Below are 24,637 nucleotides of genomic sequence, written 5' to 3' on the forward strand. Positions count from 1 at the left end.
TATGTTTTTTTTTTGTTGCTTTTTTGTTTATTTTTTGTTTCTTTGTTGATGGACATATTTCATTTGCATGGTCATGTTCACAAGTGCTATCATTCATGGATGTTAAGAAATTTGACAAAAGAAAAAAAAAAGACTAGGTCGATTGTTGTCTGTGTTTGTTATTATCATGTTTTTGTTAAATTAGTATTTGATTGAGGTGAAACTTTGATTTCATACTCTCAATTTGTAACTACATTGCCATTTTAAAGTGAGTGAAAAAAGTAATTGAATAACTTGATAGGATGTGATATTTTTTTTCTTTCTTTTCTTCAGTGCAAAGCATGTTTAATTAGATTAATAGAAACATATATCTCACTGTTAGTTTAATAGTTGATTTCATATTCGATGTTTTTTTATTCTTTTATGTTTTTTAGGTTTTTCTTTGTTTTTATTTTGTACATTTGTTGTTAATTTCATGTTACAGGTTCCATTGCCATATTTTTAAAAATTAATGTATATCTTCTGTTACTGTGTGTCTTTTTTTTATATATTGTTGTTTCTTGATATCAGAATTTGTTTTTTTTTTTTTTGTGTTAGTTAATTTCTTATGTATGCATTGTTCATTTATGTTTATTTTTCATAGTTGTTGTAGTTTATATGTTAGGTTTAATATTGTCTTTTTTTTATCTTCAAAGTGATAAGATATTCCAAGTCTGCTTAAACTATTTATCTGTTCAATCTTAACTAAAGGATTTTCAGCCTCCTTCATATAATTTTGTTATTTTTTTGTTCAATTCGATGTTTTTTTTTTATTCTTTTCTGTTTTTTAGGTTTTTTTTTTTGTTTTTAGTCTGTTCATTTGTTGTTAATTTCATGTTACATGTTCAATTGCCATTTTTTTAAAAAATTAATGTATATCCTCTGTTATTGTGTGTCCTTTTTTTATATATTGCTGTTTCTTGATATCAGAATTTGTTTATCCTCTGTTAGTTAATTTTTTATGTATGCATTGTTCATTTATGTTTATTTTTCATTGTTGTTGTACTTTATATGTTTAATTGATTTTACTATTTTGTTTTTTCAGTTATGGGATAATAAGTTTGGTAATGAAGATTTTCATACCACATGTGTGACTTCTACATGCTCGTTTAGAATTATTGAAACTATCATTTCTATTTTGACCCCTGAACAGAAAGAATTGTTTGGTCAGACTGTTTTTGGAGTCTTTTTAAGAACCCCTTCTTATGTTATGCAACACCAGTTGTTCCATAGTTTATTTTTGAGGGAGGTTGCCAGCCGAATGAAAATGAGATGTGGTTTAATGTAGCTGGTCGGATGCTAAGGTTTAGCATAGAGGAGTTCGCTTTGGTTTCAGGCCTTGATTGTTCGGGACAATGTGACAAGTTGAGGTATAAACAAGACAAAAACTTATAGAAGGAGAAGATTTTTCCTGGTTTTAAGGAAATACACAAGAAGGATGTTGAGAACGCTTTTATTGGTAAAAGGTTTGGTGATAATGATGAGCTTGCATTGAAAGTTGTTGTTTTGTACTTTGTTCAGTGTTTTGTCTTAAGTGATTCAGACTCTAAAAAAGTATCTGATTTAGAGTTGGATATTATTGATAGTGGGAGGTTTAATGAATATGCTTGGGGCAAAGAGTCTTATTCTTTATTTCTTGATTCGGTAAGGAATGCGATATCCAAGAATCTTGTGAAAATAAATAAAGTTGATAATGGTGAGAGAATTGGTTTTTATAGGTTGAGAGGTTTGGCATATATTTTTCAAGTTTGGTTCAATGAATGTTGTCCTTACATTGATGGCATTCATTGTTCTAAATTGCATGATCGTATTCCTAGAATTCTTAACTGGTCCAATGATTCTGCTCCTTCTGTTAAAGAGTTCAAGAATTCAATCTTCAATGTATCTCTTTCTAAGGTATTTAGTTTTAAGAGTTTGATTTCAATGTTAATGGTATGTTTATTTTATGTGTTTTTAATGTTTTATTTCATGTTTTATGTTTGTTGCAGCTTAAGGTCAAGAATTTGCTCCCAACTGAGGAGGAATCATTGAGGTTACATTTAGATGGATTCTTTGTGGATAAGAATATAGATGGCATGGGGAAAGGAAAATCTGTTCAGATTGATGATGTTGGTAGTCAAGGTTTTGTTGACGAAAATAGTTCATCTTTTAAATTTTCTGATTTTCATAGGAGATTGACAGATATTTCTGCCAAGCAGGAAGCATTCTCTGCTGAATTTGTCATTTTAAAAGAAGATTTTAAGAGTATGATACAATCTTTGGAATCTGTACATAAAAAGATTGACAAGTTGTTGTCAAGACCTCCTCCCAAGGTTTGTTTGTAATTTGTTATTATACTGTTAATTATTGTTTAATTATCAATATTTATTTTTTATATTTCTTTTTTTATGTGAAGGATTCTCCTGATGTTGAGGAATACGATAATGATGAAGTTGCTGAGATTGAGGAGGCTTCTCATGAGGATGAGGATGAATTGGAAGATGATGATGGTGATAGTGAAGAGAGTGAGATTGATGAGGGTGCGAATGAGGATGAAGAGGGTGATAACGGAAAGGATGTGAATGAAGAGAAGGAAGGGGGTGTGGATGAGGATGTTTCTCAGGGCGAGAAGAATGATAATGAAGGTGTCATTAATGATCCAGATCATGTTAGTGACGTACCAAAAGATTGTTTTAACGATGAGAAAAAAGAAAATGATGATGCTGATTTTTTCAAAGGTTATAGCCAGCTTCCTGTTGAGGATGATGATGCTGTTATGGCTGGTTTGAAAGCTGTTGCAAAATTTCAGGTATTTTATTTTTTATTCATTTAATTATTTAATTGTTTATGTGTTGTTATTTTCTTGTTGTCATGTTGTTATTTGCTTCTTTTGTAGCAATCATCTGCTTTGATTCCATATGATCCACAATCAACTACTTCTGCTAATGTGGTAACTTTTTTACCTCATTGTTTTGTTTATGTATAAATATATTATTTTTCTAAAAGATGTATTTTTTTTTATCTATTTCTTTTATTTAGGATTTGGCGGCTGAGCTTAATGTTGTCGTTGATAATTTAGTTAATGTTGATGAGATCACTCCTCCTGTTGAGAGGAGAATACCAAAGCCTGGCTTACATTTGCAGTCTCCTTATGCACAACAGTTGAGTTCATCATCTAAGGCTGCTGTTGTTAAAAGTAAGGTTAAAGGTTTATGTGCTTTGGATCATTCTGTTGTAGACGATGTCAATGATGAAGATGAGAAAGCCTTTGATGCTTGGTTCAAATCTGGTTTGCTTAAGAGACCCACGTATGTTACTTTTATGTTTATTTCTATCTTAGTTGTCTATAAGATTTATTTTTTTTATACATGTGATTTTCTATTAATATTTTTGTTTGTTTTTCTGTTTATAGGAAGAATTTGAATGGTCATTCCGTATATTTTGGTCCTGCTGATAATAAGATTGAGCCAGGTTTTGATTTTGGTTGTGAGTATGTTCAGCGAAAGATGTGGTTTCACTCGTTGCTTCATTGTGATCAGTTTCTTAGTGATTCTGTAAGTTTTGTGTTGTTTTTTTGTTGTTTTTATGTTTTTTGACAGTATTGTTTATGTTTATTTATTTTTTCAATTTTTTCAGCATATGGATGTGATTTTTTATTATTTGAGAAAGAAGGCTAAGTATTCTACTGCAACAAACATGAAGATCACAACTAGAGATTGCTATTTCAATAGTAGCATCAGGTCATTGCATGAGAAGTATGTGAGTATGAATGAACAAATGTCTCTTGTTCATCCCAAGCATCAAATTGCTCATTTCATAAAGGGTAAACGTCTTCGATGTGGTACACGTTGGAGTCAGGCTGACCATGTGTTGTTATTGGTGCACATAAAGACTGTTAGTCATTGGGTTATGGGTAGGCTTGACATGAAGTCTAGAATTATATATTTGTATAATTCTCTAAGGACACCGAAGTATGCGGCTGCTTCTTTGCTTGCTTTGGAACCTTATTCTGTCATGTTGCCATTGTTTTTCTCTTTGCTGGGTGTTTATGATGAGCTTCCTTATACCTTACCAGCATCTGTGAATCCTGTTGCACCTTTCCCTATTGTCAATGCTGAAGTACTTCCTGAACAAGTGGATAAGTACGAATGTTAATTGTTTATGTTCTGTTATATTTTTGTTGTTTTTATGTTAATTTAACATATCTAACATTGATTTTTTGTTTGTTGTTGTTTCTAGTGATTGTGGTGCGTTTGTTGCTGCTTTCGCTGAGTATTTCATTGAGGGAAAGAATATTCCAGCTGACTTCGATGTTGAGGAGTATCGCCTTAGGCTTTCTGTGTTGCTATACAAGTTTGGACTTATGAAACAGATTGACAATGTTGAAAGTGAGCCGGAAAGCCCACCTAAATCTCCAAAGAAGACGAAGGCAAAAGCTAAAGGGAAAGCGGGGGCAAAAGCGAAGTGATTTGAATTCAAGAAAATTACTCTATGTTTATCTTTTGTTGTTTAGCTAGGATATGATATAATACATTGATATTTTCCTGTAGACTTCTCTATGTGTTTGTTTTTTTTTTTTTATGTTGTTTAGCCAGAACTTAAAGCAGTTGTTAGTGTATTGCTTATGGCTTTTTTTATGTTTTTTTTTATGTGTTGTTAGCCTAAACTACACAGCAATGTTGGTTCATTACTGAATCTTTATATTCTATATAATGTTGATATTATATACAGGTGTGATCTTGATTTTATTATTTTTTTCTTTGTATTTCAAATGATTATTAACATTTTTTATGCAATGGTAAGACAAAAAAATCAACATGTACATCTGTTTTCAAATGTATGTTTATACATCAACCAATTTCTATATGTTTTAATAGTTTACAACTTTACTTTTGCCATTCTATGAAATTCAAAACTAAACATTCTATTATCAAATCGATTCAGTTAAAATGTATTCGTGAGTTCATTTATTCAATAGAAACCAAATTCAAAGCTAATCATCTCAATAGCAATCATTGTTTAAAATTCCTTATTTTTTTCTTTTTGTATCTGTAAAAATGTTCTATTTATGTTGTATTTATGTTGCTGTAATGTTATGTAGCTGCTGTTGTTTTTCAGTTTATACTTGGGTTGTTGCATGTCCTCATGTTGTGTCCTTATCTTCCACATTTGGTGCATTTGATTTGTGTCTTGGTCTCCCAACTAGGTCTTGTTCTTTTCTTCTTTGGTCTTCCCGCTTTCACCCTTTCAAGTGGTGGCAATATTTCAATATCCTTGATTTCTTGTGGAATGTCCCAATTGCTTTGCTTTCCTACTGGATATACAGTTGCTTCATAGGTTTCCAGCCAGTTCTTTGTACTGTAGTAATCTGAACAGTAATTTTGTGGGTCAAGATACATCTCTTTCATCACTGCTAAGGCATGCGCACATGGCATTTCATCTATTTGAAACCTGTTGCATGTGCATGTTTTTTGTTCTAGATTCACAACCCGTGATCTTTTTACTTTGTACACTTCAAATATGTGTTCATTTGATGCTCTAACCTGTGAACAAATTTGTTGTGTATACTGTTTGTTAAAATAACAGAAATTAAACATTAGTTCAACATTATGAAATATAATTCTAGAAAAATCGTGTACCTTTAATTTCAAAGCAGTTTTGTAGTTGCCCTTCATCTTCATCTCTGCAACTGGAGTCAATTTTGTGAATGTTCCTTGTGCCATTTTCCTGTTTTTGCATGTCCATTCCTGGATTAAGGTCCTCAAAGCTTCCATTAGTGTTGTTATTGGGAGTTCTCTAGCTGCCAAGTTTGCTGCATTCAATGATTCAGCAACATTGGATGTCATTGTACTGTATCTTTTGTGTTTGGAATACAACCTTGACCATTTATCATATCCAATTTTTTGTAGATAAGGTCGGACTCGTCTGTCTAAGGCATCGAGCTCTCTCATATGATATTCAAAATTTTTAGCAGTGTATGCCTTGGCTGCACGAGAAAATGGCTTTTCGAAGAACCTTGCATTTTTCTTGAATGTTGTTTTCAGGTTGTTGAGTAGGTGGTACACACAATATCCATGTTGTATTTCAGGGAAGACTTGTTGAGCTGCTTTTATTATACTTTCATGTCTACCAGATATAACACACTGTTCTTGTCTAACACCAAATGTTGCTCTTAATTTTTCAAAGAACCATTCCCATGATAGATCATTTTCTGAATCTGCCACACAAGAAGCTAATGGGAATATTTTACTTGCTGCATCTTGTGCACTAGCTGTTAGTAGTGTTCCCCCATATGTAGCTTTAAGAAATGTTCCATCGACTACTATTATAGGTCTGCATTTTTCCCATGCTTTCAGTGAAGCATTTAGAGCAATGAAGCAAAACAAGAAGTTGTTGTTTTCTTCAGTTTTAATGTGCACTACAGAACCTGGGTTTGTTTTTTGGAGCATATAGAAATAGCTAGGCAGCAACTGATAAGACTCCTTTGCTTTTCCTCTAACTATGTTTAGAGCATGTTCCCTACTCCTCCATGCCTTCATGTAATTCATTTGTATCCCATATTTGTCATTCATCTCAAATCTGATATTTGTTGGTGTAGCTGTTGTCTTTATGTTCAAAAACTTGTATTTAACACAGTCCCCTATTATTTTTGCTGATGCTTTCCTTTGATCTCCAAATCTAATGCTTAGTGAGCAAGTGTGTTTTTCATTGTATTTTCTTATTACGAAATTCTCTGTTGTCCCATTCCTTGAAGCTCTTAGTGACCATTTGCAATCTTTATCCAAACACTTAATTTGAAATTCCTTTGTGCAAGATTTTTTCACCTTGTACTGAAATTGTTGTTTTATTGCAAAGTAGCTGAGTACGTTCTTCAAAGTTTCCTTATCTTTGTACATTTGCCCTTTCTCAATTTCTGGATGATGTTTATCTGTGATGACAAGTGCTTCTTCATCGTTGCTTTCTTGTTCATCCTTTGTCCGTCTTGTTAGTTGAGCCATCATTTCTGCAGCAATTATCTTAGCATAGTCAAGAAAGTCAAATTCATCATTATCTGCTTTTTGGTTTTCTTGTTGTTGATGTGTTGGTGTTCCCCCTGATTGACTCCCATATTCAAGCATGTGGACTTCATTTTCTTTGTCAACCTCTGTAAAAAAAAAGGTATTTGTGATGTTGTTGTTGTGTTGGGGAGTATATTTATGCACAAAGGATGTTTTGTCAGGTCCCTTTCTGTTGATTTCAACTGCAAGTAAAACTCCAGGCTTTCATCATCTGTGATCTTTAATGCTTGATATCCAGACTGTATCTGAAACTGCATTTGTAGGGTACTTGAATTTCTGTTGCAGTTATGTTTTTTCATCAGTCTGTCCACTAGTTCTGCATACTTGCAATTTTTTTGGATGCATATCCCAGTAGCTTCAAAACCAGTGTACTGGTTGTTCTCATCCCAATGTCCATTGCTTTGAACTAGTACAAGTATTGATGCCATTTTGTCTGCAATTCAACAGTATGTCCGTTAAATTCTATTTTTAATGTAGCACAACAGTTAAGCAACAATAATTAAACAATAAATCAACAATTTTAAAAAATTAAAAATTATATTCTTTTTTTCACACCAGGTTTTAAAACTACTAACAGGCTCTTAAGACAAACAGTTTATTATTTTGTATTATTAACATTAAATCAACAATTGTATTTGTTTGGATATATATGAATATTTATTTTTTTAATTTTTTTTTTTAATTAGTGAATAATGGAAACATTAAAGAATCATTTACCAAATTGTGGGGGTTTTTTTTTATGTATTTTTATTGTTTTTTTCATATTCAAAAACATCTGAATTACATGTTTTAACCAATAAATGAACAATAATTTTCATTTTTTTTAAATGCAATATTATGTTTTTATCAAAACAGAATTTATAATAACAAACAGGTAGTGAAGAAAATAATTTTCATACCAAATTATTAACAATAAATCAACATTTTTCTTTTAATTTCAAGTTGAATGTATCTATTTATCTGTTGGGTTTTATGCTCTAAATAAAACTCATTTCAATATAATCAGATTTACTTATTAATATAGATCAGAAATAACATTTAATGTTGCATGGTTCACATGATTTATTTCATGATTATATGTACATAATGTATAAATTCATCTGAAACCCTTTTCACATACTTGATCCTGTTTATTGTGCCGTCAACACATTGGAAAGTAAACATGACTATGTGAATAAAGTTTCCTAGATTTATCAGACATAGGGTTTTACTGATATGATAATCTACAACAGAGTTTACTTGCATTTGGAGAAGTGCTATGTTCTTTCCAGAGCATTGGTTAAAGTAAAGCTCAGGTTGGATGCATGGAGTATGCATCGGAAGGGACCGATATTGAACTTTGACTTAGATTTAATTAAACTTACCGTAAAATCTATTCAAGTCAATATCGCCTAGTTGATCCTAGATCAAATGATCTTAATCCTGTTATGATTAGGCTCAATCTTGAAAGGCTATTCGTGTTCCTTGAATTGTTAGTTAAGCCTACTTTTAGGTCAGGGTGATACGTACTTTTTGGGAACACGGTAGTGCAATTGAGTGGGAGCGCTAGCATAAACATGGAATCTATAGCTTCTATCTGGCGAATGGTAAGCAAAGGATGATCTCCTTCGAGCTTGACCAAACGAAAATAAATGGTGGAAATCTCATTTCACATAAGCTGAAATATCATTTATACGTGGTCAAGTGTTTTAAGGATAAAATACATAGTAGGGTGTTACGGTAATTTAATCCCTTTACTGTGTAGATCATTCATATAGAGGATAATTGATCAAATTAGAATTATAACAATGGATAACTAATGATGTGTCTATATGGTGGAACATATAGAGCATTCTATATACTGAGAGTGCAATTCTAAGTTCTATGCGTGGATTCAACGAAGAATTAATAAGTCGGTGAATTTTAGTCCTAAATTCTTGATCTACTTATTGGAAGCTCGGTTATATAGACCCATGGTCCCCCCACTAGTTGAGATAATATTGCTTGTAAGACTCATGTAATTGGTTTTGATTAATCAATTATAATTCTCAAATTAGACTGTCTATTTGTGAATTTTTCACTAAGTAAGGGCGAAATTGTAAAGAAAGAGTTAATAGGGGCATATTTGTTAATTATGATACTTTGTATGGTTCAATTAATAAATATGATAAATGACAATATTATTTAATAATTATTTATAGTTATTAAATAGTTAGAATTGGCATTTAAATGGTTGAATTAGGAAATTGGCATTTTTGAGAAAATCAGATACAAAAGGTGTTAAAATTGCAAAATTGCAAAAAGCAAGGCCCAATCCACTAAGTGTATGGCCGGCCACCTATTGTAGTATTTTAAGTTGATTTTTTCATTATTTTAATGCCATATAATTCAAACCTAACCCTAGTGGAATGCTATAAATAGATAGTGAAGGCTTCAGAAAAATGAGACTTTTTCCTGACACTTTCTGATTCAGAAAAACTGAGCCTTATCTCTCCCTATCTTTAGCTGTCACTTCCTCTTTCTCTTCCTTTGAATTTCGAACTACCTTAGTGTATGAATAGTGCCCACATACATCAAGTGATACCTCAATCATAGTGAGGAAGATCGTGAAGAAAGATCATCAGCAAAGGAGTTTCAGCATCAAAGATTCAGAGAAAGAGATCCAGGTTCAGATATTGATAATGCTCTGCTACAGAAAGGAATCAAGGGCTAGATATCTGAATGGAAGGAGTCATATTATTCTGCTGCACCCAATGTAAGGTTTCCTAAACTTTATATGTGTTTAATTTATCGTTTTAGAAAGTTCATATTTAGGGTGTTAATAAACATACTTGTGAGTAGATCTAAGATCCTGGTAAAATAATTTCCAACAACTGGTATCAGAACCATGGTAATTGATTTACTTGCAAGAAATTTGGACTTTAAAACGATTGTTTGTATGTTATTTGGATGGTATCATGTTGTATTGAGTGTTATTTGATGATTGATTGATGTTTGTAAATTTTCGTAAAAAATAATTGCGATTTTGTTTCTGGAATTATTTTTATTGGATAGTATGGGAAAAATTAAGCAAGTTAGCCTTTTACAGAACTCAATTTCGATTTTATTTGAATTAGTTATGAATTTTTGAAGATTTGAAAAAATCAGGGTGCTGAAATTTTCCTGCGATCGCGAAACTGTCCGTACAGTTCACATTTTTTTGTTTTTCTTCGATTTTTCATGCTTTTTCATGGAATTAACTTCCGATTTTTGGTATAGTTTTGTATTTATACTATTACTATTCCTAATTCAATTCTAATTATCTTTTTGAATTAATTTAATATTTTTTAAATTTAATTCAAGATATTAGTGTAATTTGAATTTGAATAGAATTAGTATCTATCATCTTGCTTAAAAATCTATCTTATTTTAAAATTTGATTATATCTTATCTTATTTTAAATTTAAAAATAAAATATTTATAATCATGTAATTTTTAAATGATATAAGATATTTTGCTAATTTTTTAAATTTTGTTATTTTATTTATTTAAATTACATTTAAAATTTGAAAAAGATATTTATTTATATTTTCTAATTTTTTATTTAATTTTTATTTATAAAATAACATTTAAAATTTAAAAGTAGTTAGCAAATTTTTGAAATGATATTTAGGTTGGTTGAAACCTAATTTTTCAAAAATTGTAGGTTTAATTTTAAATTTAAATTTTTTTAAAAAAAAAATTCGAATTTTTCAAATTTTTTTTAAATTTTCGAAAAATTTCTTATTTAATTAATTATTTTCGAAATTAAAAATTTAATTTAAAATTAAATAAATCCTACATCCAACTATCCAGCTAACCTTGTTGCAGGAGTTTGTGTTTTAGCTTATGTGTAAGTTTTCAAAACCTATTATTACTTGATTGCAAATAGCCATGGTTACTTTTTGCCAGATCTAATGATCTGATGGCTCCCTTAGTCAAGATAATAATTTATAACAGGTATATTTACAATCTTCTTTCATCTGTGTATGACCTAGCAACATGATAGGACCCATCCAAAGTGTGCCTGTGTGAGCCTATGTGTTTAATTTGATTATAGATACATATAGGTTGTTGTTGCTAAAATAAATTATCATAGTTCTTGATAGAATTTATTTAGGCCCATTTAGTTATTGGGCTTATTCAATTAATAACAGTTGTTCTTATTAAGGTTAAATTCCTCTCTTTTGGGCCTTGTGTGAGAGTTGGGAGCCATAGAAGTGGGTACGGCATACTGAACCCAACACCCCCTCACATGAACCACCCCAATTGTGAAGGCCCATTTGCCTGATTTGAAAAACTGCACTAGGTTAATTACACTAGTTTAACCTAATAAAATTGATTAGCAACATAATTAATTTCATTTATTTTGAAATTAATTTAAGAAAAACATAGTTTAAAGAATTTTTTATTCTAAGCTAAACTATGTGTATTTTCTTGTATTTAATTAAATATAGAATTATAACCATCTAGATTCTTTCTAGAGCTTAATTTAAATTTTTCATTAAATATTCCTATTTAAGTTGAAATTTAGTTATCTACAACTAACCAACTTAAATCTGAATATCTTTTGAATTTCAAATTTCAAAATTAAGTTGAGGAATTTTAGGCATTGGTTATTAAGATTCTTTAGATATTTTTTAAGTTAATATCTTTTCGAATATTAACTTAAAATGGAATATTTTCAAATTAAGTGGTTACAACTTAATTTTTGATATTTAATTAAATTAAAATTTGAAAATATTTAAGTTCTAGATTTTTTCTAATACAACTTAAATTAGATATTTTTTCAAATTTTGTGGAAAAGATACTTAGTAAAATAAGATATTTTCTAGATATTTATTTCTAGACTACTTATTATTTCTAATATTAAATAGGAAAATACTATAAATTGTGAAATTAATTATTTATATAATTAATTTTGGTACAATTTATTTTAAGTATATTTTTTTCCTAGTATTAAACTAGAGATTAATAATTAAGCCTTCTCTACACTTAATTATTTATTTCTTGAATTTAATACATTTAATTAATTTGAAAATTGAATATCTAAGTTGATTTTTATCATCATACTTAAATATTTCTTTTTCATGACATTTAATTAAATAGAAAATTATTTTTAGTTGAAATTTATTTTTTCAACTAAATTTAAATAATTTTCAAAATATATTTTTTCTTTATTTTATTAATCAATTTTCGAAATTGCATTTCTTAAATGCTAGAATTTCGAATTTTATCTTGAAAAATAGATTAAGTTGTAAATTAATTATTTATTTTAATTAATTCTTGGATCAACTTAAATCAATGATTTTTTTCATTTATTGATTAATTTAAAATAAATTGAATTAAAGTATATTATTAGAAATTGAATTAATTAGTCAAAGAAAAATCTAGATTGATGATATTTTTGCTTGAAGTATTTTTCTAGTGTATTTAATTAAATAGAAAATTAATATTTAAGTTGATTTTCATCATCATACTTAAATATTTGAAATTTTTCTTATATATTTAATTAAATAGGAAAATTATATTTTTTGTTGTAAATTAATTTTATTAATTAATTTTGGGCCAACATTAAATTAGAATAATTTTTCCAGGATTAATTTTTTATTTTAACATGCATTTTCGAAAATTGTATTCTTATATACTTTAATTTTTCGAATGCAATATATATTTATAGAAAATTAAATTTGAGTTGTAAATTAATTTAAATTAATTTTGTAACAACTTAAATTGAATATTTTTCTAAATATTTATTGGAAATTATTACTAAGATGGAAATAATTCATGTTATTTTCATATCCATCTAAGTAAAATTTATAAATATTAAATTAAAATTTATATTTGGAATTTTTCATTCTAAATTGGAAATTTTAAATAAATATATATTTAAAATAATAAATTAAATAAAGAGAATCAAAGAAAATACAACTCACTTTAAATAATGAGCTTGATTATTATTAAGACATTCGATCTCCATTGTGGGTTTTACACCGCGTTTGTTTTAGTGAGTAATCCTCCCTAATGGAGGAACGTTCATTAGCAATTTCGCGTCGTTTAACCTCGCATGATAAGTAGTTTGTAAGTGTTTTGTATGGTATGGATCACCCTAATGGTGGCGACCATACTTGACTTGCAAATTATGAAACAATGGTGGAAGCTCATAAGATAGAATTGCCTTGACTCTCGCCTAAACGGGACAACGCTGAATTCCAATCTTGATCGAATAAAAGGTTGCTAGAATGTTTAACCATTTAGATGAGCTGACAACTCTATTCAATGGATGATGCTTTGACTCTCGCCTAAACGGGACACTGTATCAGTTTGTTGAAAAACCTTGGAAATTATTTATGATTGTAAGTTTTAGTATTTTCACTTGTCATTCCTACTTGCTATATGTTTAATAATTTCTGAATTGTATATGAATTTATATTGAATCATGTTATTTTCTGTTATTAAGTTGTAGTTTAATTTCGAATCTTCATTGTTGGTCTAACTTGGCTTGTTTATCTAATGAGATAAATCCCTAGTGGATTTTCACCATTAGACATACATAATAGTGTAAGATCTCGAAAGATAAATATTGTATATGCAACATCTAACTGTTCATCAATTGATGACACCTTAGACTAGTATTTTTACAATATGAAACAAGAAGATTACATAAATAAGATTACTTTGTCTTTCGCTAATCGAAGCATAGTTGGATTCTTATTTATAAACGAAATTATCCTAATTCCTCTTAGCTTATTCATTTCGAATTAGCTCAATAATATATCATTGGATGAATGGTCTATAAATCATTTCATGTCATTATATTTTCTCTTAAGAAATTAAATGACGCATATGATTATAATCCCGAAATTCTATTCCCAATTGATATAAATCCTCAATCTTAGAAATCTCCTACTTGTATGGGCAAATCTGACTTAGAGTTTGTATTAGTAGTGGTGGTCCAAGAAAGAATTACTCATTATATTTGGTTGAATTTAAGTCTTTGACTTTAATTTTAGAATCCAAACAGAAATTTTCTTATATTTCTAATTCCAGATACAATACAGTTACACTTTCTCAAGTGTTTAATATCCATCTTCAATTAATGGATTCAAACTGTATGGAATATGAGTTAGGTATTCTGTGACCAGGATCCACTTGCAGTTTTATATGAACTCATTGATGTAACTATACCTAAATCATCAAAAGACTCAACCACATTTTTCATTAATCTATGGCATTTGTATCTTGTTCATAGTGGATTTGACAAGATCAATCTCTGCAAAAAGTTAATATGCCTATATCCACTGAAAGTAGTTCATCTCATTCGCAGATGGATGTACATTCAGGGGTGGATATGAGTTTTTCGTTGTATTCTTCAAACGATAACTCTAGATTATACCTTTTAGCAAGAAATTTGAAATGTTTGAAAAATTTCATTAGTTTCTAGCAATGGTTAAAACCATTAAGGTAAGTGGTTAAAGATCTTGCGAACTGATAGGGGTGGAGAAATAGTTAATAGATATGCAGTTCAAAGATCATTAAATTGATTTTTGAATTATATCCAAACTTACCTCCCCAGAAATTTCGAGTTGCATGTTGATGATTAGTTAGTAGTCGTTGCCTAATTCCTTCTATGGTAATACAATTTCAGAATGATGTAATGGTTGTATACTTAATGTAAATCATTACTAGATTCATGGATGACCTAATCAAAATCTTAAAAAAAGCTAGAACTGTTAACCATGGTTTGTTAGCTATTCTAAGTGATTAGGGGTGGACCATCCTATTGTCAATAGATAAGAAAGTGTTTGTTCAAACAAATACTACTTTTCTAAGAAAATGACTAAGTCTGAAAAACAAGTAGCAAATAAAGGAGATATTTTTTCTTGATTCCAAAAGTGTTCTATCATCTTATATAACATATGATGATCCCACTGCCTCTGTTGTCTTGTCACAACCGAAGAGGTCAATACCATTTAGTTTTCTTAGACATAATTCACGGTGCCTTGTCGTAGTGGGAGAGTTTCTAGGAACTCACCTTCTTATGACTTGGGAGACACTAGTGATTAAAATCCATTGTGAGTTTAAACAAGTAATGGATTGTCAAGATAAGAAACTAAGAAGAAAGCCAATAGAACTATGGTTTAATCCATTCACATGGAATAACCTAAAGTTTTCTATTACAAGGACATAAAAGGAAATTTTAGTTAATAAGTCTATTCTATGGACTTAACAAACTTCCTGTTCCTAGTATTATAGGTTTGAGTTTATCTAAACCTATGGCTTGTGGTATACCTGGTAATTACTTATTCTAATGCAAGCAACTTACTTTAGTAAGATGCTGAAGCATTTTCTTTCTAATGGCAATCTATAGAAGCTTCACAACTTCTTAGGTATAGATTTTATTTATCTAAGGAAAAGTCTTAACTATTTCAGAAAAGATAAAGCCATGAAAGAATTTCTTATATCAACAGTGAGAGGTCTTGGATATGCTTTTGTATGCCTTAGACCAGACACCTGCTGTTGAGTGGGAGTAATGAGTAGGTATCAGATTAATCCAGGAGAAGAACATTGGAAGACAATCAAGTAAATCTTAAGATTAAGAAGAGGAACTATATGTTAGTCTATAAGGGTATGTTTAAAACTCTTAGACTACACCATATCATATTTCGAAATTTGCCTTTGTGCTAGTAAATCTTTCTGATAAGATGGTGGTTACTCTTGGGGTGGAATAGTGATTTTGGATAAGTGTAAAAACCTATCTGAAGTCTCTAGGTCTACCAGAGAGGGACTGAATGTTAAGGTTGTAGGAAAGGTACTTATTCAGTCTAAGGAAAGTTCTATACATTTTTGGCATCATTCCAAATTGCCTTAAACTACTAGTGTTAATTTCCTGATTAACCAAAAGTAGTTGCCAAGGATATAGAATCCAGTATCCCAAGAGAGTAGACATATAGAGAGGAATTTCACATTATCAATGATTTTGTGATTAAAGGAAGAGTAATGGTGGAGAAAAGGTTGTGGTTAATTCAACCTTTCAGATCCTATTACGAGGAGTTTACTACTACTACACTTGATTTGCATATCAAGGTGTTGAGATTATTTGAAACGCACTTTTTTGTTTTATATTAGTGCAAGTGGGAGTTTGTTGGGTTTTATGCCCTAAATAAAACTCATTTCAATATAATCATATTTACTTATTAATATAGATCAGAAATAACATTTAATGTTGCATGGTTCACATGATTTATTTCATGATTATATGTACATAATGTATAAATTCATCTGAAACCCTTTTCACATACTTGATCCTGTTTATTGTGCCGTCAACACATTGGAAAGTAAACATGACTATGTGAATAAAGTTTCCTAGATTTATTAGACATAGGGTTTTACTGATATGATAATCTACAACAGAGTTTACTTGCATTTGGAGAAGTGCTGTGTTCTTTCCAGAGCATTGGTTAAAGTAAAGCTCAGGTTGGATGCATGGAGTATGCATCGGAAGGGACCGATATTGAACTTTGACTTAGATTTAATTAAACTTACCGTAAAATCTATTCAAGTCAATATCGCCTAGTTGATCCTAGATCAAATGATCTTAATCCTGTTATGATTAGGCTCAATCTTGAAAGGCTATTCGTGTTCCTTGAATTGTTAGTTAAGCCTACTTTTAGGTCAGGGTGATACGTACTTTTTGGGAACACGGTAGTGCAATTGAGTGGGAGCGCTAGCATAAACATGGAATCTATAGCTTCTATCTGGCGAATAGTAAGCAAAGGATGATCTCCTTCGAGCTTGACCAAACGAAAATAAATGGTGGAGATCTCATTTCACATAAGCTGAAATATCATTTATACGGGGTCAAGTGTTTTAAGGATAAAATACATAGTAGGGTGTTACGGTAATTTAATCCCTTTACTGTGTAGATCATTCATATAGAGGATAATTGATCAAATTAGGATTATAACAATGGATAACTAATGATGTGTCTATTGTTGGGTTTTATGCCCTAAATAAAACTCATTTCATATAATCAGATTTACTCATTAATAAAGATCAGAAATAACATTTTATGTTGCATGGTTCACATGATTTATTTCATGATTATATGTGTATATAATGTATGAATTCTTTTTAAGTCCAGAACATATGAGTTGATTAAAGATTATAGTGTTGTCAGCACAGTGGAATGTAATCTTTATTATATGTTCAAAAGTAGATTCCCTGATTTGTCAGAACACTGGATTTAGACTGACATGGTATAATCAGCGATAGGTATTCTTACACCTTGGAAAAGTGTTATGTCCTTTCCAGGACATTGGCAAAGTTTACCAGTATCGGATGCATGGAGTATGCATTGGAATGGACCGATATTGAACTTTGAATTAGATTTTGAAACTTACCGTAAACATCTATTCAATTCAATATCATATGTTGATCCTAGATCACATGATCGAAATCCTGATATGGTTAGGCTCAATTTCAAGAGTATTATTCGTGTTCTTTGATTTGTTAGTTAAGCCCAGTTTTGTATCAGGGTAATACGTACATTTTGGGAACACGGTAATACAATTGAGTGGGGGAGCGCTAACATAAATATGGAATCTATAGCTTCTATTTGGCAAATAGAAGTAAAGGATGATTTCCTTCGAGCTTAACCAAACGAAGATAAATGGTGGAGATCTCATTTCACTTAGGTGAAATATCATTTATACAGGGTTAAGTGTTTTAAGGATAAAATACATTGTAGGGTGTTACGGTAATTTAATCCTGTACAGTGTAAATCATCTATATAGAGGATCATTGATCACATTAGGGTTATAACAATGGATAACTAATGACGTGTCTATATCGTGGAACATATAGAGCGTTTCTATATGACTGAGAGTGCAATTCCAAGTTCTAAGTGTGGATTCAATGAGGAATTAATAAGTTAGGGAATTTACTTGGTAAATTCGGTTCGACTTATTGGAAGCTCGGTTATGTAGACCCATGGTCCCCATACTAGTTGAGGCCATACTGCTTGTAAGACTCAGTTAATTGATTTTAATTAATCAATTATAATTCTAAAAGTTAGACTATGTCTACTTTATGAATTTTCACTAAGCAAGGGTAAAACAGTAAATAGAGAGTTTAAAGGGTATATTTATTAATTGGGAAACTTTGATTAGTTTTTATTAATAAATAAAATAAATGACAATATATTATTTAATAATTAATTATAGTTATTAAATAATTAGATTTGACATTTATGAAGTTGAAAGAGAGAATTGGCAATTTTGAGAAAATGGGAAACTAGAAATGATGAAATAGGAAAGTTTGAAAAGTGGAAGGATTTGTTTCCCTCAATGAATGGCCGGCCACTTAATGCTCCTATTTCTCATTTTATTTTTCATTTTTTAAATGCCAAATAATTCAACTTTAACCCTATGTGGTATTCTATAAATAGAAGGTAAAGGCTTCAGTTTTGAGACAGACACTTTACAGTTTATTCTCTCAAACACTATGAAACCGCCACTCTCTCTCTTTCTTTCTTCCTTCTCTGTTTTTCGAATTCCCTTGAGTGATGAGTAGTGCCCACACACATCAAGTGGTATCTCAATCATAGTATGGAAGACTATGGAATTTCTGCATCAAAGAAGATCCAGGTTCAGATATTGGTGATGCTGTGCTACAGAAAGGAATCAAGGGCTAGAGATCTTAACGGAAGGAGTCATATTATTCCGCTGCACCCACTGTAAGGTTTTCTAACTTTATATGTGTTTATTTTCATTGTTTTAGAATTCATATTAGGTTGTTAATCCAACATACTTGTTAGTAAATCTAGATCCTGGTAAAATAATTTCCAACAACTGGCACCAGAGCCATGGTAATGATTTACTTTCATGTAATATGAATTAAAACGATGATTGCATGTTTCTGTGTTGATTTGGATGGCTTCATGTTGGTTTATGTTTTGTTTGATGAATGTTGATGTTGTACAGTTTCGTTTTCCATGAAAACTATTTTTTCAATTTTTGAAAATATTTTATTGGGATTCCTTGTGAAAAATTAAGCAATTTTGTTTTTGACGGAACTCGATTCCGATAAAAATTGAGAAAGTTATGAATTTTGGAAAATCGGGATTTCGGGTATGCAAGGGTGCTCAATCGTGAGCACCAGGCACTCGGATCTGACTCCCATCCGCGCGCGTCCCTCGGTCGATCACCCTGCAGCTGACCGAGTTTTCCTGGCCGTGCACCCCGTGCAGGCGCCGAGCTTCCTCGGCGTGAGCACCCCATCCGCGCGCGTGTGAGGCTGCTGGCAGCCTCCTGGGCTGCTGCATGCAGCTAGTTTCCCAAATTGCGAATTTTTGGGGTTTTTCCCCAAAAATCCAATTTTTTCATGGGATTGTTTCCCAAAATTCATTTTTCCAATTTTAAATATTTCTATTTTGGATTGTTTCCAATTTTTAAATATTTCCTATTATGGTCAGATTTAAAAATTTGTTAACTTCTTTAATATTTATTTATTATTTAATTATAAGATTGGATATTTTGATATTTAAGATATTTTAAATTAAAAGATAACTTTGTCTTTTTATTTAAAATATTATATTAAAATTATCTTATATGACAAATTAAATAATTAATAAATTTGAAATTAACATAGATATTTTTATAGATATACTTACCATAATGTTGTTCAAATTCAAAAATTTGTTATTTTGTTAAATATTTAATTATTTATAAATTATAAGTTTAAAAATGATATTTTTTCTATATATATATCATTTTTTCCTTATTAGAAATTTATAAATCATATCTTAAATATTTAAATAACATAGATATTTTTGTAGAGATTTGAATATTGCTTAATTTGAGATATTTTGACATATAATTATGGTAATTATTATTTAACCAAATCTATTTTAAAATTGGTTTATTTTATTAAATTATAAGATCTGAAAGTGATATTGGAGATTCTTTCCTTTTAAATCATTGATCTTATTAGATATTTAATTCAATTTGATTCAAATAAACCTAGATATTTTAAAATTAGTTTCCTTTATTTGGTTAGTTTAAGAATAATAATTTAATTATATTAATATCTTGATTCACATCTGTTACATGGACATTGTTTGTTTACATTGTTTATTCAAAAACTTTTAACAAACCTATTATTTATCTGATCTAAATTGCTATGATTAACTTGGTGACAGATCATGATCTAATGATCTGATTTTAATCATAGTCCAATTGACGATAGATCTTATAAATAATTTGTAACAGGTAAATTTTGTACTTCTTTCATCTATGTAAACCTAGTAACATGATAGGGTCCATCCAAATCATTTGACCTGTGTGAGCCTATATGTCTGCTTTTGGGCTTAGATACATATAGGGAGCCCATTTAAGTTTTTACTAAGTAAATGGACTAGGTTGCTAAAATAAATTTTGACATAAGGAAATTTATTTAGGCCCAATTAGATTTGGGCTTATTCAATGAATAATAATTGTTTATTTTAAGGTTAAATTCCTCTCTTTTGGGCCTTGTGTGAGAGTTGGGGGCCATAGAAGTGGGTACGACATACTGAACCCAGCTCCCCCTCACATGAACTACCCCAATTGTGAAGGCCCATTTGCCTTATTTAAATAATTGTATTAGGTTAATTATATTAGTCTAACCTAATTAAAATTGAATTAGCAACATAATTAACTTTTAAAATATATGAAATTTATTTTTCATTGTAATATTTTAAAGTTAATTTTAGAAAAACACTTAGTCAATGATATATTCTAGACAGTTATTTCTAGTACTAGTTATTATTTCTAATATTAAATAGGAAAATATCATAGATTGTGAAATTAATTGTTTCCTAATTAATTTTGGTACAATCTAAGTTTAGAATATTTTCCTAGTATTAAACTAGAATTAATAATTAAGTTTCCTCTTTACTTAATTATTTATTTCTTGAATTTAATACATTTAATTAAATTGAAAATTACAATATCTAAGTTGATTTTCATCATGATACTTTAATATTGTTATTTTCATGTTATTTAATTAAAGTTGAAAATTATTTTAAGTTTGGAATCTTATTTCAGAATAACTTAAGTTTGAATAATTTTCAGAATATATTTTATTTTATTTTATTAATCATTTCCCAAAATTTCGAAATTACATTTCTTTAATGTAGAAATTTCGAATTTTATTTGAAAAATAGATTAAAGTTGAAAATTATTTATTTAATTTTGGACCAACTTAAATCAGTGACTTTTTCATTTGATGGTTAATTAAAATAAATGAACTAAAATATATTATAATTAGAAATTGGATTAATTAGTCTATGAAAGTCTAGATAGATATTATCTGTATTGCTTGAAGTATTTTTCTAGTGTATTTAATTAAATAGAAAATTAATATTTAAGTTGATTTTTTAATCATGATACTTAAATATTTGAAATTTTTCTTAGATATTTAATTAAATAGGGAAATTATATTTTTTGTTGAAAATTAATTTTTATTAATTTTGGGCCAACATAAAATTAGAGTAATTTTCCAGGATTTATTTTATTTTATTTTAAAGCATTTTCGAAAATGCAATATATATTTATAGAAAATTAAATTTGAGTTGTAAATTAATTCAAATTAATTTTGAAACAACTTGAATTGAATAATTTTCTAAATATTTATGGAAATTATTACTAAGATGGAAATAATTCACGTTATTTATCTATCTAAGTATAATTTATAAATATTAAATTAAAATTTATATTTAGAATTTTTCATTCTAAATTGGAAATTTTAATTAAATAAATATATATTTAAAATAAATGGATTAAAATAAATATTAGAAGAAAATACAACCCTTCATTAAATAATGAGCTTTATTATAAAGATATTCGATCTCCATTGTTGGTTTTACATAGCTATTGTTTTAGTGAGTAATCCTCCCTAATGGAGGAACGTTCATTAGCAAGTTAGCACCGTTTAATCTCGAAAGATAAGTAATCTTGTAAGTTTTTTATATAGTTTATGATCACCCTAATGGTGGCGACTGTATAAGACTTGCAAGAATATGAAACAATGGTGGAAGCTCATAAGATAGAATAGCCTTGACTCTCGCCTAAACGGGACAACGCGAATTCACATCTTGATCGAATAAAAGGTTGCTAGAATGTTGAACATTTTAGATGAGCTGACAACTCTATTCAATGGATGATAGCTTTGACTCTCGCCTAAACGGGACACTGATATCAGTTTGTTGAAAACCTTGGAAATTATTTAGGATTGTATGTTTTAGTATTTTCACTTGTCATTCCTACTTGCTATGTGCTTGATAATTTCTGAATTGTGTATGAATTTGTATTGAACCATGTTATTTTCTGTTATTAAATTGTAGTTTAATTTCGAATCTTCATTGTTGGTCTAACTTGATTTGTTTTTCTAATGAGATTAATCCCTAATGGATTTTCACCATTAGACTAACATAGTAGTGTTAGATCTCGAAAGATAAATATTGTATATGCAACATCTAACTGTTCATCAATTGATGACACCTTAGACTAGTGTTTTACAATATGAAACAAGAAGATTGTATAAATAAGATTACTTTGACTCTCGCTAATCAGAGCATCGTTGGATTCTTATTTAAAACGAAATTATCCTAATTCCTCTTAGCTTATTCATTTCGAAATAGCTTAATAACATATCATTGGATGAATGGTCTATAAATCATATAAAGTCTTATTTTCTCTTAAGAAATTGGATGACGCATATGATTATATTCCCGGAATTCTATCCCAAAATGATATAAATCCTCAATCTTAGATATCTCCTACTTGTATAGGCAAATCATAGAGTTAGATTAGTAGTGGTGGTCCAAGAAAGAATTACTAATTATACAGTTACACTTTCACAAGTGTTTCATAACCATTTTCTTTCAATGGATTCAAACTGTATGAGTTTAGTATTCTGTGACCAGAATCCACTTGCACTATTCTAAGAACTCTTTGATGTTGATGTAACTTAAGTCATCAAAAGATACAACCACATATTTTATAAATCTATGGCATTTGCATGTTGTTCATAGTGGTTTTGACAATATCATTCTCTGCAAAGAGTTAATATGCCTATATCCACTGAAAGTAAGTTCATCTCATTCGTAGATGGATGTACATTCAGGGGTGGATATGAGTTTTCGTTGTATTCTTAAAACGATCACTCTAGATTTTACCTTATACAAAAGAAATTTGAAAAGTTTGAAAAATTTCATGAATTTCTAGCAATGGTGAAGGTAAGTGGTTAAAGATCTTGCGAACTGATAGGGGTGGAGAAAAAGTTAGTAGATATGCAGTTCAAAGATCATTAATTTGATTTTGAATAATATCCAAACTTACCTCCCGTAAATTCGAGTTGCATATTGATGATTAGTTACTAGTCGTTGCCTAAATCCTTCTATGGAAATAAAATTTCAGAATGATGTAATGGTTGTATACTTAATGTAAATCATTACTAGATTCATGGATGACCTAATCGAAATCTTAAGAAAAGCTAGAACTGCTAACCCTGGTTTGCATGTTTGTTAGCCATTCTAAGTGATTAGGGGTGGAGCATCCCATAGTCATTAGATAAGAAAGTGTTTGTTTAAACAAATACTACTTTTCTAAGAAAATGACTAAGTCTGAAAATAAAGTAGCAAATAAAGAAGATATTTTTTCTTGATTCCAAAAGTGTTCTATCATCTTATTTTACAAGATGATCCCACTGCCTCTGTTGTCTTAACACAACTGAAGAGGTCAATACCATTTAGTTTTCTTTGACATAGTTCACGGTACCTTGTTGTAGTGGGAGAGTTTCTAGGAACTCACCTTCTTATAACTTGGAAGATACTAGTGATTAAAATCCATTGTGAGTTTAAACTAGTAATGGATTGTCAAGATAAGAAACTAAGAAGAAAGCCAATAGAACTATTGTTTGATCCATTCACATGGAGTAACCTAAAGTTTTCTATTACAAGGACATGAAAGGAAATTTTCGTTAATAAGTCTATTCAATGGACTTAACAAAACTTCTTGTTCCTAGAATTATAGGTTTGAGTTTATCTAAACCTATGGCTTGTGGTATAAATTACTTACTCTAATGCAAGCATGAGATGCTGATGCATTTTCTTTCCAATGGAAATCTATAGAAGCTTCACAACTTCTTAGATATAGATTTTATTTATCTAAGGAAAAGTTTCAACTATTCCAGAAAAGATAAAGCCATGAAAGAATTCTTAAATCAACAGTGAGAGGTCTCAGATATGCTTTTGTATGCCTTAGACCAGACACCTGCTGTTGAGTGGGAGTAATGAGTAAGTATCTGATTAATCCAGGAGAGGAACATTGGAAGACAATCAAGTAAATCTTAAGATTAAGAAGAGGAACTATATGTTAGTCAATAAGGGTGGTTTTGAAACTCTTAGACTACACCACATCAGATTTCGAGACTTGCCTGTGTGCTAGAAAGTCTGCTGATGAGATGGTGATTACTTTGGGGGTGGAGTAGCGATTTTGGAGAAGTGTAAAAACCTATCTGAAATCTCTTGGTCTACCAGAGAG

General features: G+C 29.8%; 3 protein-coding genes across 3 annotated transcripts; 2 read left to right on the plus strand and 1 right to left on the minus strand.

Moving 5' to 3' along the window:
• Nucleotides 1-880: 880 nt before the first annotated feature.
• On the plus strand, nucleotides 881-3,420 carry LOC133030168 (uncharacterized). Its single transcript, XM_061102434.1, has 3 exons — nucleotides 881-2,806; nucleotides 2,894-2,947; nucleotides 3,037-3,420. The coding sequence occupies exons 1-3, from the start codon at nucleotides 2,774-2,776 to the stop codon at nucleotides 3,418-3,420; spliced, it is 471 nt and encodes a 156-aa protein (XP_060958417.1). The 5' UTR covers nucleotides 881-2,773.
• A 39-nt stretch (nucleotides 3,421-3,459) lies between these two features.
• On the plus strand, nucleotides 3,460-4,546 carry LOC115718915 (uncharacterized). The gene is made up of 3 exons (XM_061102433.1): nucleotides 3,460-3,551; nucleotides 3,634-4,139; nucleotides 4,237-4,546. Exons 1-3 carry the CDS (start codon nucleotides 3,504-3,506, stop codon nucleotides 4,463-4,465), a joined length of 783 nt encoding a protein of 260 aa, XP_060958416.1. The 5' UTR covers nucleotides 3,460-3,503; the 3' UTR covers nucleotides 4,466-4,546.
• A 607-nt stretch (nucleotides 4,547-5,153) lies between these two features.
• On the minus strand, nucleotides 5,154-7,483 carry LOC115700082 (uncharacterized). Its single transcript, XM_061103165.1, has 3 exons — nucleotides 7,324-7,483; nucleotides 5,637-7,141; nucleotides 5,154-5,540 (listed from the first exon to the last, which is right to left on the minus strand). Exons 1-3 carry the CDS (start codon nucleotides 7,481-7,483, stop codon nucleotides 5,154-5,156), a joined length of 2,052 nt encoding a protein of 683 aa, XP_060959148.1.
• Between the last annotated feature and the right edge of the window lie 17,154 nt (nucleotides 7,484-24,637).

The sequence above is a fragment of the Cannabis sativa genome, chromosome 8 (assembly GCF_029168945.1).
Source record: "Cannabis sativa cultivar Pink pepper isolate KNU-18-1 chromosome 8, ASM2916894v1, whole genome shotgun sequence".
In the NCBI taxonomy this organism is placed as follows: domain Eukaryota; kingdom Viridiplantae; phylum Streptophyta; class Magnoliopsida; order Rosales; family Cannabaceae; genus Cannabis; species Cannabis sativa.